The sequence below is a fragment of the Callionymus lyra genome, chromosome 2, assembly GCF_982586985.1.
Source record: "Callionymus lyra chromosome 2, fCalLyr1.hap1.1, whole genome shotgun sequence".
Lineage (NCBI taxonomy): Eukaryota > Metazoa > Chordata > Actinopteri > Syngnathiformes > Callionymidae > Callionymus > Callionymus lyra.
Genome location: NC_141819.1, coordinates 37,141,408 through 37,160,416, shown reverse-complemented (window position 1 = coordinate 37,160,416; position 19,009 = coordinate 37,141,408). Strand labels below are relative to the sequence as shown.

Below are 19,009 nucleotides of genomic sequence, written 5' to 3'. Positions count from 1 at the left end.
AAGTACTTTTTGAGTTAATGATCGGTTTGAGCTGAAAGCGAGTAAATTAAGAGTCATATTAACTCTTCCATCAAACAGTCCTTAAAAGCGACAGATGAATCATGAATATCTTCTCCTTGACTGATGGCTCTTCTCACGCTCGAGGCCCGATCACCGTTGGCGTGAACCACCGGCGCTCACAGACGAGTGTATCGTCGCTTCATCCCTCTTGGCAGCGAGCGCTGGTTTTCACCCACAGACAACTGTCATTGTCTGGACCACAATCTGCCAAGTAACACTTCACACAGATGGCGAGGGAGGAGGAACACGCAGGCTGGTTGATGAGGGTTGATTTCACCGGGGCGCCCCCCCCCCCACCTCGACATAATCACAATCTTAAATATTCCCAAAGTGGGTCGCCATGTGCTTCCTGACATGTCAGTCGGCGCGCCTACTTGAGTGCATCCACGGCGAGTGATTACACAGTACGTGAGTCTGTCAGCGACTCAGCCCGAGGAAACTGCGCAGCATTGTGAGGACTCGGCAGGGAGCTGTGTTCCATGTGCCTGCCAGGAGCAGCTTTCCACCCACGGTGGGCAGGCGGGCGGGCGGGCGTTCTCGCTCGGCTGCCTGGTTGGCATTCACCGGGAGAAGGGTAGAGAGAAGCGAAGGCACACAGCCATTTACCGACGCTATTCACAGAGGAGGTTTCATCCATTGAACGGGATTTAAAAAAAAAAGACAACAAGATTAACGCTGCAATCGTAACTCATCGTTCACATGGGTGACTGATAACAGACAGCTCTTTGATTGAGCAAGTTGTTGTTTTGGGGATGGAAATGAGCCCAAAAGGCCCCAGTGAACTATTTCCGGTCCTTCATTCATCGTTCCTGGATATCTTTGAAATCATCTTCATCTGGTCACACACCTATGAACCCAATGCCCTCTGACATCCTACCATGATGGTCTTCGGGGAACTCAACCCTACTACCTGCCAGGACTCGGGGCAGGGAACACAAACACAGAAGCTGGAAACAGGATTAAATGAACAAACTATTTTCAAAAGGCTAATGAAGAGAGCAGGCACGAGACACTGACAAAAAAGGCTCAAAAACATCGGACAAAGGTGACATCAATCAGGTCAGGAACATCTGGAAGTTGACAAGACAAACACAAAGAGATCTGAGATGTGTCTCAAATCGCATACTTGCGTACTCAAAGTTAGTATTTTAAGCGCATAAGTGCGTCTCAATTCTTAGTATGCAAAATGTAGTGCGCCATGCACACTAAAATGGCGTACTAAAGTAGTGTTACTACAGCTGGTTGCAACCATCGTTAAATAGAAGTAGAAGAAGAAGCTGTTCATTTCCTGTTAGTGCGTAGCAGCAGTGTTTTTGAGACATACTATCTGTGGAGGATTTGCTTACTAGTTAGTACGTACACTATCCTGATGCATACTAACTTCTAGTATACTAAGAGAAGTACGCGATTTGAGACACAGCTCTGGACTTGTACAATAAAACGAGGAAGTGAGACAAAAGGAAACATAAAAGACTGGACATCACACCACCATCATAAGTAGCCATTCAAGGAAAAACTTTGAGTAGAACTCTGTACCTTCACATCTAGAGATACCGGTATAGCTTGCTGGGGTACACTTCTTTGTTGTTCAACTAGGTGGAGGCACTGGTGCAAAACCAGGACACACTGAGGAGCTTTTGCCTCATAGCATTACCCTGGGAGGGGATGGTGGATCTTGGTAGAAAGACCACTTTGTTAGATTAGATTAAAATTATTATACACTATACCGATACGCCATACTTAAACTAATGCTAAAAGATGATCAAAATATAAAGTATAAATTACTCGCTTGATCTAAGAGCTTAAACGTTTGACTACAAATTCACAATCAACATTCCACTCAGACTGATTCACACTGGTTCGAGGCAATCTTGGATCAGAATTAGAGATACAACACCGGTTATTTAAAACATCTGTTTATTTGCAAATCACACCTTAAATTGTAGATCAAAGAATGAAGCAAGACACACCTGGAAATGGGGGGCTGAAAGACGGAAGAGAAGATAACCCCCGCCCGAGAACATTTGAATGACTAGATTACAAGAAAACAAATTAGGATGTCTCTCTGTGGGGGAACGTGGCACAGGGAACTTGAAAGAACCATTTGGCCGGAAAGGTACGACCTCCCGGACGGGAAATTTGCCTTAAATATAGCGATGTTTCTGCAGCTCGGGACCTTTTTTCCCGGGGCTATTGACCTGTACAGTCACCAGGACAAAGTGTGTCCGGTCGCGATCGTAAATGAAAGCTTGTATTTTGTTTGACTTGGAGTGGCGAATAAACGACCGGCTACACACACGACACTGGATTGTTCATCTTTCTCCACAAAGCGAAGTATAACACCCGGGACGGAACAGACTCCGTGTTTTGATCGTTTTAACTTTGACAAGCCCCAGGATCCGACCTAAGACACAAGGAGGAAAATGGACGAATTTGAAGATGCAAACTAATTTCTCTTTCACCAGGAACACTGAGTTCCTGTAAATGGAGGACTGTCTGCTCACCGTCAGAGCTGACAGCGGTAGGTCTGGTCCCAGACTGTAACAGTAGACGCCCGACGATCCCTTACACCAGGGCTACTCAACTAAAATCTCCTCGGACAGATTTTTTTTAAAATCCAGCCTGGTCAACGCTTCTACCACTTCTTCTCTTGAATATAAGTAAATTGAAATAGAGATTGAAATAACAACTGTGTTATACTCCCCGTTGAAGGCACACCGTGAAACAAAAAACACATGGGAATGTCTCCGGCTTTATGTGGATATTCTTCTGTCCATTCGTTGTTAAACAGCCCATTGCCGAACATTGACGCAAAGTGCCGCAAACTGCCGAAAATACCGTTTTACCGGTTGATACAAATACCTTAGAATATCTGAAAGATACAATATTAACCTCTGAGGTGCCAAAGGTTATTCGACAAGCTCATGTTATTTCCAACTGACTTCTTTACATCTACAATGTGTCGCAGGAAAATTGATCCTGTGTCTTCCTCATAACTGGCGGGCTGTAGTTGGCAGTGGTTCGCTGTCCTGGCTCCCAAATGTTGAAACCAGCGGCTCGTTGACATCTGGACGGCAGAGAGTCGCCACGTCTTCGAACTCCAAGGATAAATGTGTCTCTCATCTTTGACTGCAACTTTAAAACTTTCTCCTCTGGTGTAGATCATCGTCATGTAGTCGTCTAGCGAGGTTTGTCTTTGCGTACCATTAGTTTGTGAAGGTTTTCCTGACCTACATGTGGATGGTTTAAGACTTTCACTGGTCGACTTCATAGTGAAGTTAGTTGTTAAAATAATGATACAACATTAAGGGCAGTATTGGTCATAATAAGGATGGAGGGAAAAACGAGCTACAGTTAGCATCAACATAAATGACCAGGAAAACAAAATTTCATTGCAGCACAAAAATGAACAAATGCTGTGAATTGTTACTAAAATAGAAATAAGTATATAAACACGTTATTGATATATAAACAGTAATAGAAATATGAAAAATGGTTTGAAAGTAAAAGTAAAAGTAAATATCGATACAGTATTATAATGAGAATATCGCAATATTTAAGTGTGTCAATATTTCCTTACACCCCTAGTCTACACTATTCTCTCACCTTCTCTCCTCCCCTATTTTGCTCTCTCTCTACGCTCCTTCATCCCTTGCTCTTCCCTGCCGATCACAGCAGACGAGTCTGGTTCTGCCCCAGATTTCTGCCTGTTGAAGAGAAGGGTTTCCTCACCACTGTCGCTCATTGTGATCGTTTTTCTCTTCTCTGTTGTGCTGTTATTTATACTGTAGTGTCTTCAGGTCATTGTTACCTTTTGACTCTTCAAATGAAGTTTAATTGAATTGTTATTTCAGTTTAAAATCAAAGAATCAGAGAAGAACAATGACTTGATAAATAATGTAATTTACAGTGAATCTCTCTCTCTCCCCCCTCTCTCTCTCTCTCTCTCTCTCTCTCTCTCTCTCTCTCTCTCTCTCTCTCTCTCTCTCTCTCTCTCTCTCTCTCCCACCTGCTTCTCTCTCTTCCACTCACACTTTCCTCTCTGCTCTCCAAGATGGCGGCAGCCTCATCGATCCAGGCGCCGAGTCTTCACTCGTCTCTGGCGCGGGAGAGGAGCGCTCTTTCCCCGGGGATGGAGAGCCCGGAGAACCGGCGGCCGGAGGACGAGGAGGTGTCCGCGGCGGCGGCGGCGGGAGTTCAGCCCTCGGACTCGGGCGTTTGCCTGCGCGACTTGCCGGACCTGGACCCGGAGGAGATCGAGAAGCGACTCGCGAAAACTCGGCAGGATCTGAGCAACAGGAGGAAGATCCTCATCAAGAACCTGCCGCCGGACACCACCAACCAGGTCTGACCCGGGACTCCCCCCAACTCTGCTCGCCGCACACACCAGTTGATCCGCTTGTTTGGCTCCAGAAAGTTACAACTTGCGGACAACTGAACTGAACGAGTTTTTCGCTCCACGTAATCTTTAACAACCGCTTTCAAAATGATATTATCTGTGTTATACACTAACAAATACGTTTCGTTTCAAATTTATTTTAGAATCAACTTGTTTTTTAAGCCATTTCGCAGCACCAACACATTAAAAAAAAAAGAAAAAAGTATTTAAAAACAAATACACGACATGAAAACATGATGGGAAGCATTACATATAAGAAAAACTACATAACGGATTATGATAATGATACTGAATTATTTATAAAAGGGATGTATTTTGTGAAAGCTTAATAATCATAGAAAAATAGCTTTAAATATTAAGATAAGGGCCAATACATGTTCTCAGAAACTTAAATGTTGTTTAAAATGCGGCCAAAGAGATGGAAAAACAAGAATAGGAAAATCAAAAGAAAAAAAAAGGAAATTGGAGGAAAGATACTATTAAAAATAGGATAAAATGCAAAGAAAAAAATAAACTTTCAATGAAAGATTTTTAAAGATTAATACATGCGGAGGTCAGATTTACAGTCATAATTATTCATTTTGTAAATCGTGGGAGGAAACCAGAGTGACTTATAATTTGCTGCGCACTGTTTTTTTTCTCCCAAAATGATTGGATTAGTAGGTTAATAATGTGCAATGTAACAGTTAACATCTTAAAAAGTGTATTTTATTATTTATTTCCAACTACAAATATTTAACCAAAAAAATAGAAAAGCATTAATTTGAGACATTGAATTTTCTGATGATGATTATGATTTCAATCAAATATATCCTTTAATGGAGAATGAAAAGGACAAGTCTTTTCTTTAAAAAAAAAATCAATTACCTTTTGTTAAGGACACATGTAAGTAGAATTGCTATATAAATGATCATTTAATAAAAAATGTATTCAAAGTATTGTTAAATCTCCTGTATAAAAAGCATAAAATGTCAATATATGTAACCAACTATGTGTTTTACTCCAGCATGGAGTTGTACATTTCGGATGTATCCCCTTCTGCGTGTCACTCATTCAAGATGCTGATGTTGTGCTTCTTGTTGCTCGCAGCATTCTTAGAAAAACTCTCTCTGCCCAGAGTTGCTGAAAAGGAGCGTGAGGCGATGTGTGAGGGAACTGCTGAAAGGGGGAGCGAGTGGAAAAGTCACTCGGATAAGATGCGGCAACAGAAAGTGGAAATTTCCGTCTGTGAAATGTTCCACATTATTTCAGCGTGATGTGTTTAGAGAGCTGGCGTCTCTTCTGGCCGACTGGCCTCATAAATCCTTCCATTTAAACAATCACCGGCTCTTCCAGCGGATGATGTGATTTACTGAGTGATAGCGATGCTGTTCAGCGATATCATCCCGGACCAGCCTCGGCAGAAGTTGAAAACTTCGCCCGGATATCGGATGTCAGCGCTGTGGTGGACGGTAACAGTCATGTGACGTACGCCGATAACAACGCTCTCCTGTCCAAAACTCAGTTGCTGCTTCACTGCTTATCATTCTGATGTTCTGAAATATTTAGCTGCGAAATGGAACCTGAGGTTATAAAGACATAATCACTGGGCTAAAGGCTACATTATAGAAACATTAGTGGTGCCGTGCTGGGCTGTGTCAATAGATTGATGAGTGCTGTCTATAGCTTGTCCAAAGTAATGAATATCGATGTTTTAATATGGGTGTTTATTGCAAGAGTCTGGCAATACAATACGAATCATGAGACAATGATGTGATATATTGCAATACTGTAGAAATATTGAGTTTAAGAAAAAATAATTTAATTGTAGGAACATTTCCATAATATAGTCAAAACACAATGATGACTATGAAGAAGGGTCTATATTTGTATATAACAAGAGAAGAGAAGAAATACAAGAACTTGGAAGGTTTGGATAAACAAATATACACTATGGTAAAAAGTCACCATGAATATATGCGTTTTAAAGCGAAAAACAGATACAGTACTGTCTTTATGGTATCGTGGTTAATAATAATCCAATATTTAAGTGTATCGATATTTTTCTTAAACCACTACGTATTAATAGGAACTATTAAAAAAGCAGTAAGACGGCAAATACCTCTGCCAAGAAGCACATTTCACAGGTTTCTTTTTAAATAAAAACATGACATACGACAAAATACAAAAACAAGAGTTGATTCTCAGTGCAGAGGTTAGCATGTTGATGGGGAATTGAGTCGCGGCGTCGGTTTGGAAGTATTCTGGAGATGAACAGTAAAGTTACAATTGTCTCATGAAAAATAAATTGTTTTAGTGATTCGACTGTTTTTAATTAAGGCATAGTTTTTGGAACCACCATGAAGTGTGGGCGCAGCAGCGGTTAGAAGTCATACAAGTGAATGACAATACCTTTGTTTATTAAAGTTGAACAAAATAAAACTAATACAATTCAATCATCTACTACTTATCAACACTTCCTTAAAATATTATTAAAACGTGTTTACCAACTCCTGACTTGAATCATTTCCCCAGGACTGAATTGGAAGTGTGTAGACCAGAGCTACAGTTACACTCTGGGCTTCGGTTGCAGATGAAGGAGCTCTTTGTCAGAGCGACTCCTAAGGGTTGGAGAATGACTTTGAGAACTATATGCATTATGTCGGGAGCTGCAGTGTGTCACAGAAACTCGGGGGACACTCTGGACAGGTCACAAATCCATCACTGGAAACACATCTACACAGAATTTAGAATCACACCTACCCTCTGCGGGATTATGGATAGAAACTAGAGTGCCCGCAAGAAACCATCAAACATAGGAACAGCACACAAGACGGACTCTCTCCAAATCCTGAGTTGTCTTGAGCTAATTTATTTTTATCACGGAGGTGTCTACAGATAATGTTTGTGATATTCAGATCACATGACTCTTGATGAAATTGTAACTGTTTGAAACCAAAAGAAGTCCAAACATCGGCTTTAAAAGCTGCTGAGTCGGCTGTATCCTCTTGTCCTCAGTCATTGCTAGGATTTCATTGTTCCTTCAGCTGCGGACAACACAAAAATGAATATTGTCGTGAATATTTGCATGTTAATTGTAAATAAAAAGCTAAATAAAAATGAAAAAAACGAAATAATAATAACGAATAAAAATAAAAATAAATAAAATGAAAGACATTTGATTAAAATAATAAATTATTCAAAAGACAAAAAAACAAACAAACAACTTCTGTGAATCCGCAGAACTAACCACCACGCCGCCCTCCTGAGATTGTTTCAGAAAGTTATTACCACTAAAAAGTGGCATTTAACCTTCTACGGAAGATTTAAGAATCTTATTTACAAAGCAATTGTTGCCTCTACAGTTTCAGTTCAATCTGAAAGCACAGACCGGCTCGTCTTATTGACTCTGACTCTGGACCGGCTCCATCTACCATTCCACTCATACCCGCTGTCCCATTAGCGGGCACTGTATTACGACTTGGATTTGTGTGTGTGTGTGTGTGTGTGTGTGTGGCGCTCACGGTGTCAGATATATGGCTCTGCTGACAGACTGGCAGAGTTGGGGGGAGGGAGTGATGGAGAGGATGGTGGAAGTGAAGGGGGAGAAAAACGGTTTGGAAAGGGACGAGTGGGGGAATAATAGAGAGAAGTCGGGCCAGGGTTGGAGCTTAAAGTCCATATTTTACTAACTCCAAGAACGTTGTGCACATCTACTCTCCGATACAAATGAATTGCTCGACAACTACTTGCTCCAAACTGTTTTGAAATACATTTTATTAAAAAATTCATCCTAGTTTTAAGTCCAAGGACTCCAGACCTGATGGAACAAACGTTTTTTAAAGGTATTTGCATGTTGAGTGTAGAAATACGTGGGAAGTGTATTGAGAACGTTGTGAATCATTTTGAAAAATATGTCGAGAGCGTGCACGTGAGAAGGTGTGTATTTGACTCGCACAGGTAACGCGTAGCAAACATGTAAATATCGCGGCGGCCGTGTGTGTCTCTTTTGCCCGTCCTCCGTGATTTCCATGCTGTGATGTGTGTGTACGGAGCAGATGTTCTGCAATCCTGGCCCTGCTGACCAGCTTTCATCATCACCTCCATCACCTCCACGAACATGTGGCGGCTTTAGGATCCTCCTTCAAATCATGCAGATACTTCACCTGACTTGTTGGGCTTTATAATGAAGCCCGGTGAGTTGATATCGTCTTGTATCCTGGATGTCATCGAGGGATCCCACAATTCAAGACGCTTACATAAAACAACAAAAAAATCCTCAACACCAGGAGGTTTATCAGACACTTGGCCTCAAGTCAAGTTCGAGCTCTACCAGGATGGCAGGCTAACCACAGGTGAAAACAACACTGAACCTCTTATCAGGAGAGAAAACCAAAAGTACTCAGGAATAATGTATATTGTTTCGGGGCAGCAAATGTTTCTCTGTACATGTACGAGTACTGACAGCGAGCGCCTGTTCAGTCTGGCTGAACATGAAGTCGATAAAAATAGTCTCTCAGGTGAGAAGGTAAAGAAAAACATGACAAGGTTTTACAGGTGATGTGTTCGTCCTCCATTGAAAATGAAAGCTATCTATTGTATTATATATGTTAGACTTTAAGAGTTTTGTATTGTTTATTCTCTTTTGGTTTAGTTGGAATATTTTTTATTCAGTGAGTGACTTTCCTGTGTATTTGCCAGGAAAAGATTTAGTATCAGCCTGTTGGGACTTAAAAAAAAAAATTTGTCGCTTTATAACAACCAAAAAAAAAAAACGAAAAATGAAATTTTTATGAAGTCATTAAACCAAAAAATGATGTCATACATGTAGATGGTTCTTTTACCGGTTCGATCTCATTCTTTACTCCGTTAAAGTGATCATTTACCAAAAATCTGATTTCACTCATTTTCTTCTCATCCTCATGTGAACTCCCGATATTTTCCTGCGTCTCTTCAGTCCAGGCTATGAAACACTGGGAGCTCTCGTGAGATGTAGCATGAGTAGCCTATTCGCTGAGCCCACAAAAAGCTTAAAATATAGACTTGATAATTTATCGCGTCAAGGCTTCAATACAAAAGGGACACTAAAGAAGGTGTTTTTGTGCGTCTGTTAAGTCTCCAGTTGCTCCATTGAAATGGATGTACATTTTTGCGTGTAACTCAAACAAGTAAAGGTTTACTCTGAAATAGGACAACATCAGCTACAACAAGTCCCTCCACATTAAACTGTCATCATCATCCTCTCTCCTCCCGCCTGCCTTTGTCATGTAAACACATTTCCGTCCATAAAACTCTGCCTTCCTTGAGTCCTGGTGACGCCCAGACGTCTTCAGACATGATCGATAACGTGCTGCAACCATCCCAGGACAGAAACCAAGCAGGAAGCTCGCAGTGCATCTCGTAAATGCCCCGAGTGCTGACTTAAGACTATACGAGTAATGGAATTAATTTTCCCATCAACATGCAAGTGGCAGAGTTACCAGCACAAACCCATCCATCCTCACGTCAGCCCCTCATTTTCATACGCTTTTATTCCACCCACGTGATGGGAGGCAACTGTCAGCCATGTCGGACAGAAAACATTTTTCATATCTGTAGGGCTTTTATTGAAAAGTTTAGCGCTAAAAAGCTTCCATTCATCACTTGTCAGATCGCCTCTGCTTACTTAACAGATTGCTCTGAGAAAATGACAGGAAACTACATTTTCTTCACATGAGGTGTTGTTTTTTTAGTCTCTATGAATACCTGTTTCTCATGGACTAGTTCTAAATGATTCTGGTTTAAGTTTAAGTGTTTAAAAAGGAGTCTGTTTTTCTGCCAGTTGTGAAGTCAATTCTTTATTTTATCTGGTGTGGCAGGACTAAAAACACTCCCTGAGAACTAGAATTAAAACAAACGCTGCATTAAACATGGCTTTATGTACGATCAAAATGGTCTTTCTTACATTTTTCCCCACACTTATTTATCTCGCTCCCTCTCAGCAAACTCATCAATGCAGCTGTGATATATACCTTCATTTCCATGACAACATTGCAAAGTTGGCTTTACCTTTCAAGTAGTTTAATTTGCAGCAACCATTCAATAAGTGTCACTGCCTGAGAATCCTACGGTCTCTTGGCGCTCGTGCTGAATCTGTTTTTAAAGATATTTTCTTTAGAATTCTGGAATTTTCCAACTAAAATTCACTTTCGTGGAGCGATCATTTTGAAGTCAATTTCCGTCGGCGGCTAAAAAAGACTGAATACCCACGCAAACCTTATCAATTAACTCAAAGCTAAACCCATTTTCATTTAAAAAAAAGGCCTTCAGACGGTTAGTTTGAATCATAGTCGAACATTCAATTACAAGTTAATTTCTTTGCATGTCCAAACCAGATAAGCGCTTCTTAAAGCGTATTCCAACAATTCAGGCTTCATTTGATTGATGTACATCAGTAATGGAAACTGTAGACGCAAAGATTCTCCACTTCCTGCCTGTTAATGGACTCGGTGCGTTTCTCTGGCGCCCTGGTTTGAGAATGCTGCGAGGGGCCGCTTGGCTTTTAGTCTGAGAGGGTCTTTGTGAGTCTGAACATGAATTAGGCTTATTTTATTTCAAACTATCTTGTGATCGACTGATGTTCCCGCTTTCATGAAGGTGGTATCCTCAGCCTTTAAAGATGAAAGAATGACGTTTTTATTAAATGTCATGTAATAAAGGTTTTTGAGAAGCGGTCGGCTGGGACGGACATTGAAACATGGACGTATTGATCGGTCCAGTGCAAGGCTTTCCTTAGGGAAATCAAAATCCAAGTCAACAGCAACAAGCAAAGTTGTGATGAGGTGGAATAATGAGGTGGAAAAGTGGGTTAGACTAGTTTTAGGAAATATACTTGGCATTTTATGATTCCTGCTTTATGTTGCCTTTAGAGCTACTATCTCTCCTCCAGTACTCACACTTGGGGGTACACACCTCGATTGGTTCCTGTCACAGCAATGTGCTTAAATGCAGGAACAACCAGCAGTTGGTTTTACCAACTGTTTATATAAAATGCTGACATTTATAATCTGCTTCCTAGAAAGCTTGCAAAGCTCTATCTGGGGAAGTCTTGTTCATGACCTTCATGGGGTCAAGATCTGTACTGGGATTTGAACATGTTGATATGTTTTTGGTATAGTTTAAATTAGGATTGAATCCCTGTTTCAAACAACTATACGCTTAAAGGCTTGTTCTGGGTACCATAGACCTGTGGATATCCTTGAATGCCACAGACTTTTGTTCTCTGCTGACTGACGTCACAGTCTGGTCCTCATTTCAGGTGATAAGTCAAATGAAATTTAAGTTAAGAAGGTTTTATTTCGGTAAGGCCAGACCAGTTGTTACCCAAACTATTAAATAAACTGAAACTGAAACTGAAACTGAAGCTGCCAAGATGATAATCTTCTCCTACAAATGTTCTAAACTGGAGACAGGGTTAAGCTTCTTTCCCTGGTCAAGGAGTTTGAGTATCTTTGGAGTTGGTTTAGGTGTGAGGGAACAACCGAGTGATGTCTTTGCACCTTTCCTAGACAGGCAACCTTTTGGTTGACCTGAACTCTGCAAAAAAAAGCATGAATGAATGTGAAAAAACAGCATTGTTGTGATTGGTCAGAACCTTCTTGAATTCCCCAAAAATGTAAATCGCTTAATTCCAGTGCATCTGGTGTCCTTGAACTAATAATTTCAAACGCTGGTGTTGGGGGTGAAGCTGAGGCCATTTTCACTTAACTCTCCCCTGCATTTGAAATGACGCTACTCCATAAGTGAAGTCATTTGTTTGGAAGAGAGGTTGCCATTAAAATATCCCCCATTTAGAGTCCCGTGCCTTCAGGGCATCCGGCGCCGTGTTGTGATGAGTCGGGGGTCACGCTGGCTGACAGCAGAATCGGTCGGCTCTCTGGGCCAGCCACCTGCTTCTGTCAACCCCCTGGCTATGTCCCCGATTAAATTGGATCAGCAATCCAATATGCATACACAAACTATAAAGTGGAACAAGCCGGGCGACGCCACAGAAGTGTGTACATAAATGCAGCCTGGTAATGGGGAGCTGTCACAATAGATCAATGATGGGGCTTCGCTAATGTAAGGCTTTCTTCATGATGTCGCCACGAAGCGCAACCGCTTCCTTTCTTCCCCCCTCGTCTGTCTCTTAAATGTTAGCGTGAATGAAGCAGCAACACCACAACCAACACCTCTTCTTATTTGGCAGAAGCCTTGTCTACCAAAGACTTGTGGATGTGGCCGTGAATAGGGGGTGTCCATACCTGGTCTAGTTGCAACCGTTTAGATTTCCAATCAGTTTTTACAGCGCTCTTTTTGACCAGTAGGGGCAGGTATCCGATGGTAGTACTGACTTCTTGATGTACGATTTTTATTAGGAGTTTATTGCCTAGGATAAAGACGACCTCGTGATGAAGATACATCATGACCATATGGATTGTAAACAATGAGAAATGTTACTTAGTAGTATTGGGATTCTCTGCTCATCACTGCAACTGTATATAAACAGAATTATAAAAATCATGATTTTGATGTGGGCATAAAGAAAAGAGCAAAATAAATAACATATTAGCAGACTGTTGCAGAGAACTTGGTTAGAGAACAACGACTTTTATTTCTGATTTGTTATTATTTTTGTCAGCCAACAGCCAAACAGTTTTATCAGTCCGTTATTGTCCTGTACATTATTTACAAGTGGATAGATACTTTTAATTTTTGCTGCTGGCACAAAAAAATCCTACAACAATGGCAATAAAATATTCTGATTATTCGTTCTTTGGTCCATTAAGATCCATTTATTCAGATAGAGACACAGTTCACAATCATACTCAATTAAATAATAGAGGTCATAGAAATATATCTTTAAATGTATCAGATCTTTATTAAGCTATGACGGCGTGCACAGGGTGACACAGGTGACCAGACATTCACTATTTGTCCAGGACATTTTTGCTAATGACACATTAGCTGCAACACAAATCATCTTAATGCTGGTTTCAATGTGTCACAAGTTTCTCGTGGCGTCATGTTCTGGGATGCATCCATGCATCACTGGGTCAAGGACAGTTAGTGCTGGAAAGGAGGGCAGGCGAGTGTCCTGTGATTTCTCTTTCCTCCTTCCCTTGTCCTGAAACTTTCCCAGGTTCTCCTCTAGTCAACTTCAATTTATAAAAAAAACGTTTGTACAGTGGTCCCTGGTTTATCGGGGATACGTTCAAAAGATAACCCACGATAGACAAAATCCGTAAAATCCCTAACCACTCACTTTAATACACTTTTCTCAGACAGGCATTGTCATTTTCTCACAGTTCTCTCAAAGTTTAAACTTTCGCAGATTTAATAAAACAAGTACAATATTAGTAAATGAAACCAAAGTTCAAAACCTGTTTTCAGGTCCTGTACTCCCTTATGTTACCTTGACCAGCCTTTCTGGCGTCTTGACCGTAGTTAGACCCGCTAGTTTTCAAAAACCAAGTTCCCAAAACTGGCTCATGCTTAGGCCGTCGCCGTCCAGAGAATTTTATATGAAACTGGTTACAGGAGGCTTCTGAGGAATAACAACTTATTTCTTTTGGCTTGACTGGTTTATTTTGGAAGCAGGACCACCGGACTTATCGAATTCACGAACACATGTGGCTGCTTCGCTCGCCTCCTCACAATCACAACAAACGCACACGCCCCGACTATGCAACATCCACAAAATACCACCTTATTAAGGAGGAACGCTGACTGGTAACACTTAGCCAATCAGGACGCAGAACACAATGCGCGTTAATACTGTACCCTGAAAAAGCATGCAAAATTACACTAAAAAAAATCTAAAAAACAGCAATAGGTGAACCACGTTATAGTGACCACTGTACAGAATTCCTTTGACATGTAAGATAACAGTTAAACATTTCAAAAACATGTTTAGACTAAGGAGATGTGAAATGTGTCTTCTCTGAATCCTGTTGTGATGTTTAAGTTAAACACAGCTGCCGCTGGTTAAACATATTGTGCGTCACAAGTTTATAGCACACACTCGCAAGAAGTGTGTCGGACAGAGACGTGCAATTATGACACTCGTGTTTTCCCTCAGCCTGGCCTGTTCACTCAGCTTCATCCATCCACAAAATCATTTCCTTCATCCATTTTCTTGGGTCACCATCAATTGCCCACATCTTAACGTGTCCTAACCATCTGTTTAACTTAATCTCCAAACTTCTCTAGCTGTTCCTCAGATGTTTCTAATCCTTTATAGTAGCCACTGTTAGAACTACCGTCTCTACAACTCTTTTCTTAAGAAAATCCATGTGTGGAAAACAAAAATGTTCTAGTAAGGATTAACCTTTTTCTATTCATAACCGTATCGTTTGACATTGATTTGTTACCCTGTTATAGGATGTATGTTTGGTTTTAATAAGAGCCTGCTGACACAAAGTTAAAAAAAACTCAACCTAAATTTGAAAAAGAAAAAACTTACAAGACATAAGGACCAAACGTTTAAGAGGAAATTGAACCATGCAGCAAAACGAAAGTCAATAAAGAAAAGTGAAAAAATGATTTCTTAATAAGGTCCGCTTTAATAAGAAAAAGGGGGAATTTAGCAATTCAATGAAATTATAATAAGATATCACGCTAAAAATTATTTCGCAAAATTCTCTAAAAACAAGTCTACTGAGCAGAGAAATACAAAGGGAAAATTAAAGTTAATACAAGAAAAAAAGAAGGTTAAAATGAAGACAAAAAGTTCTTGAAAAAGAAAGTAATCAGATAAAGGTAAGAGGTAATCTAACATTTAAGAAGGTATAAGATATAAAAATGGGGAGGAAAGGGAGGGAAAAAGGAATCCGGCAAATGGAGAAAATCATTAAGAAGGAAAAGGAGGAAAAAGTTAAGAAATGGTCACTCAAAAGTCAAAAGAAAGATTAAGAATAAATTGTCAAATAGGAAAAAAAAAGAAAACTGTCGGACAAAGACAGTTAATGTAGATCTTGCAAAGGAAAGGGCGGAGAAGAGGAGAAGAAAATGGTTAGAAGAGGAGACAATAAACCTCCCCCTATAGGAAGAGTGCAGCTGAAAATGAAGAAGACAAGTCTGACGGGCAAAACAAGTGGTAATGAAACATAATCTGCAGTTAAAAAGGAAGAAGAGTAGACAAAGAAAAACACAAATTTGTAAGAGGTTGAAGAAAGTAATGCTAGCTGAAGACACAAAACAATCTTTATAAAATCAAAATAAAAGACGGTTGATGAGAGAGAGCTAATATTCTGCAGTACTATCTTGACAGAAAGTACTTTGTAGCAACTGTGTAGCATCATGTCAGAGCGATGAACACACTTAGTTTCATCAGGTGTTGTACAGGGCTGCCATCACATTCCTCGCCTGCCTCGTCCTCTCTGGGCTCCTCGCCCTATATCTGGACTCGTGTACCGTCTGTCCTCTCAGAACACTGCCCTGGGCTTCAGCTGGTGCTGGAACTGACTTGTTGGAAATGTCAGCAGCGCTCGCAGCCAACAGTGCTGGGATCACTAGATCTGAGATGCTCTGTGAACATTCGTACAGCACTTTTTTCTTTTGAGGAAGAAATGTCAGGCAAACCTGGAAAACCAACGTCGGGGAAACAAGGACACTCTTGATCAGAGATCCTGTCGACACAAAATTAATGAGCGCTGGTTTTGATATTAAAAGCAGGAACACATATCGTGACCCATCCCTAGTTTGCATTGTAATTAGTTGTAGTCTCTATATGGAGGGTAGTTTGTTCGGGGGCAGCAGCACGATAATGAACCCCAAACATCCCTCACCCTCCCTTTAGTTGGACAAGCATCCTGAAATGTCCTCTGGTATTGAGTAACTTGTCATTTGGCTACTTTTGATATGGAGTAACTGCAGTTTTCCCATGGCCAAGCCTCTCATGCTATCCTTAATCTTTGCGCGGCCTCTGGGTGACCTGAGGGCCAAAAACAAATGTGTTTGTGGTATCCTTTGTGTTATCTCTAGGTTAAGGTGAACGACCTCCACCACTGCATATAATAATAACAATAATAATAGATTCTATTTCTATAGAAGTTTACATCTAATCAACAAATCTGAATGTGCTACAGTTTTAAAACAAGATAAAGACAATATAAACAGGATGGTAAAAAACAATACAATATCCAGAAGTCCTGGATTGTGTCTTGACAAACGACACTACGACAGCAACTGAGACGGAGGGTGTGTCAAACTTTTAAAAGTACCTGAACACACAAATACCACCTGAGCCTCTGCTACACCAGTATCTTGTCAATCTTCAGAATATTCTACTGACGGAGAGGAACTTCCAAACCACATCGCTCCTCGTAAATCTGAACCATCACACAGCAGTCCTTGTTTTGAAGGAATTTGAGAAAAGTGGCCTTGCTAATAAATCTTGTAATTGTTATCGTAAAATATGAACTACATTAACTACAGCACTATATTCTTAAAAAATGATAGCATGAACTCTATAATAGAGTGTGAAGCCAGAGGCCCCGCTGCCCTAATTGTCTTTTTAATTAACCCCAGTGGCTGTTTGGGGACCAGTGTGAACCCCGCTCGCCAATTACTGGAGTGTTAATTAGAATACAATACACATTGTGTTGTGGAATTTTCTGAGGGAACAGAAGGGATATTGTGGAAAAGGATGAAAGGAAGGTGGTCATTGTAACATTGTGATGAGTTATCGTTTCTATAAGTGGAGGTAGATTTATATTAGTGACAATGATCAGCTGATGCATTTTGACCAGGTTAATTGAATAACTTCTATTGTATGACGCTTCAGAACCAGACCCGTACACAACGAGAGCAAGAGCTCAGTTTCCTGATTCCAGTTAATGGATGGTTTTTGGAACGGAGCCGCCCTTAAGGGTCCATGTGCCCCCCTAAATGTACAATTATTTGAACTAGCCTGGTTTCCACAATTCATTAAGATGTGCACATTTCCAAGGATAAACGGGTTGAGAATTGATCAAGGCTTCTGGTTAAGTGGTCATGATTGACATCTGGACATATATTGTGAGCATGCGCAATCCATCACAGACTGCGTTGATACATGCAATTGACGCGCCGGTTGCCGTATCTCTGAATGCTGCCAATATAATGTTCTCAGATACGTTTAATTGCCTTGATTTTCCACAGTCTGGCTGATGTCTTTAACCATTAAAGTTGAATGTTTGTAAGGGTCTTATTTAGTTTCACTGATCGGAAATACAACCTCGGTAAAAAGGCAAAGTTTGAAGGACAGGCACATGGACTTTATCTACAGATAGGTAAGACCAGAAACTTTTTAAATCTTAATCATATAAAAAAGACAAAAAAAATATACAATATAATTTTTTAACTCTACATTTTTGCCTAAAATAAAAAAAAATGTTGTGCTTGTATTGACCCATTTAATACTCAATATTTATCTTTACATGATAATAAACTCTTTTGTATGATTGAGTCATATTAACTTAACATTTTAATACAGATACAGTGTTGACATCATAATGCTGTCAAGCTCCTGATTCTTCACTCCTGATCCAAATTTAAATCTGGAGAGTTCTCGCTAAACTTTACAGTAAATTCCCCTCAGTAGTAGGAAAGAAACGTCTTTCAAATTAAGAGCATTGAATGCGTCATCCATGTAATCCTTTAATATCACAGTCTCACTCTATACTGTTTAAAATCCACGTTTGCAATACTTTTTTTATATTTATCAGTTCATCCTTTTTTCTATATCTATTGATTGTTTGAAACTAATTGGATTTAGATTTTCTGCTAATTGAAAAAGTTTTAGATAACTAAATATGTAGATATAAATCATATATTTTTAAACCATAGTCATATGATATTGTCAAAGATGATAGGTTTATGCTATAACTGGAATGGAGGTCATCCGTCTAATAAAATAATTTAAATTGTCTTTTTACCAAAGACCACGCATGTGTGTGTGTGTGTGTGCATGTGTGTGCGTGTGCATGAAGAATGCTGTTAAGATAAGAAATAACCGGTAGCTTATTGAATAAGTTTGCCTTTTGGGTTTATATACTTGTAAAACTGACACTAAAGGAGCCAATGTTTCACTGACCATAAATCTCACCGCACGTCACTAATTTGGGAAAGTTTTATCCTGTTAAAAAAACTCTATCTGAAACTTTTGTTCAGTTTTTAAAAAGGGGTCTCAAGGCCACAGCCAGTTTACTATAAATACATGTTGAATTTATTTTTTTTGACCTTGCGCTCTTGTTTTACTGTCTCGAGATTAATCCTGCTCTGAATTTCTAAGCTGCTCTGGAAGACCTCTTGTCTCCGCTGACACACTTGAATGCAGTAATTAAACACCGCCAGAAACAATGTCTCAAATACAACAAATGAAAATGCAAAGATTTAAGTATTATCAATGCGGATAAGAAGATTAATGTGTATAAATGAAGAAGAGTAGCCTTGGTTAAGCTGAGCACGTTTGTTTTGTTTTTTAAAAGCAAAAGAGCAGCTAACATTAACTCACCACATCTTTAGTGAATGTATGACAGAAATGCAGTAACCGAAAGAGGACTTTAATTA

The 19,009-nt window shown here is 40.1% G+C and overlaps 1 protein-coding gene across 1 annotated transcript in view; it reads left to right on the top strand.

Moving 5' to 3' along the window:
• The first annotated feature begins 3,981 nt into the window (after positions 1 to 3,981).
• raver2 (ribonucleoprotein, PTB-binding 2) overlaps positions 3,982 to 19,009 on the top strand; it is a 67,464-nt gene continuing 52,436 nt past the window's right edge. The window contains exon 1 of the mRNA XM_087784968.1: positions 3,982 to 4,405. Within this exon, the coding sequence (XP_087641094.1) occupies positions 4,115 to 4,405 (291 nt within the window). The 5' untranslated portion in view covers positions 3,982 to 4,114. The remainder of the gene's footprint in view (positions 4,406 to 19,009) is intronic.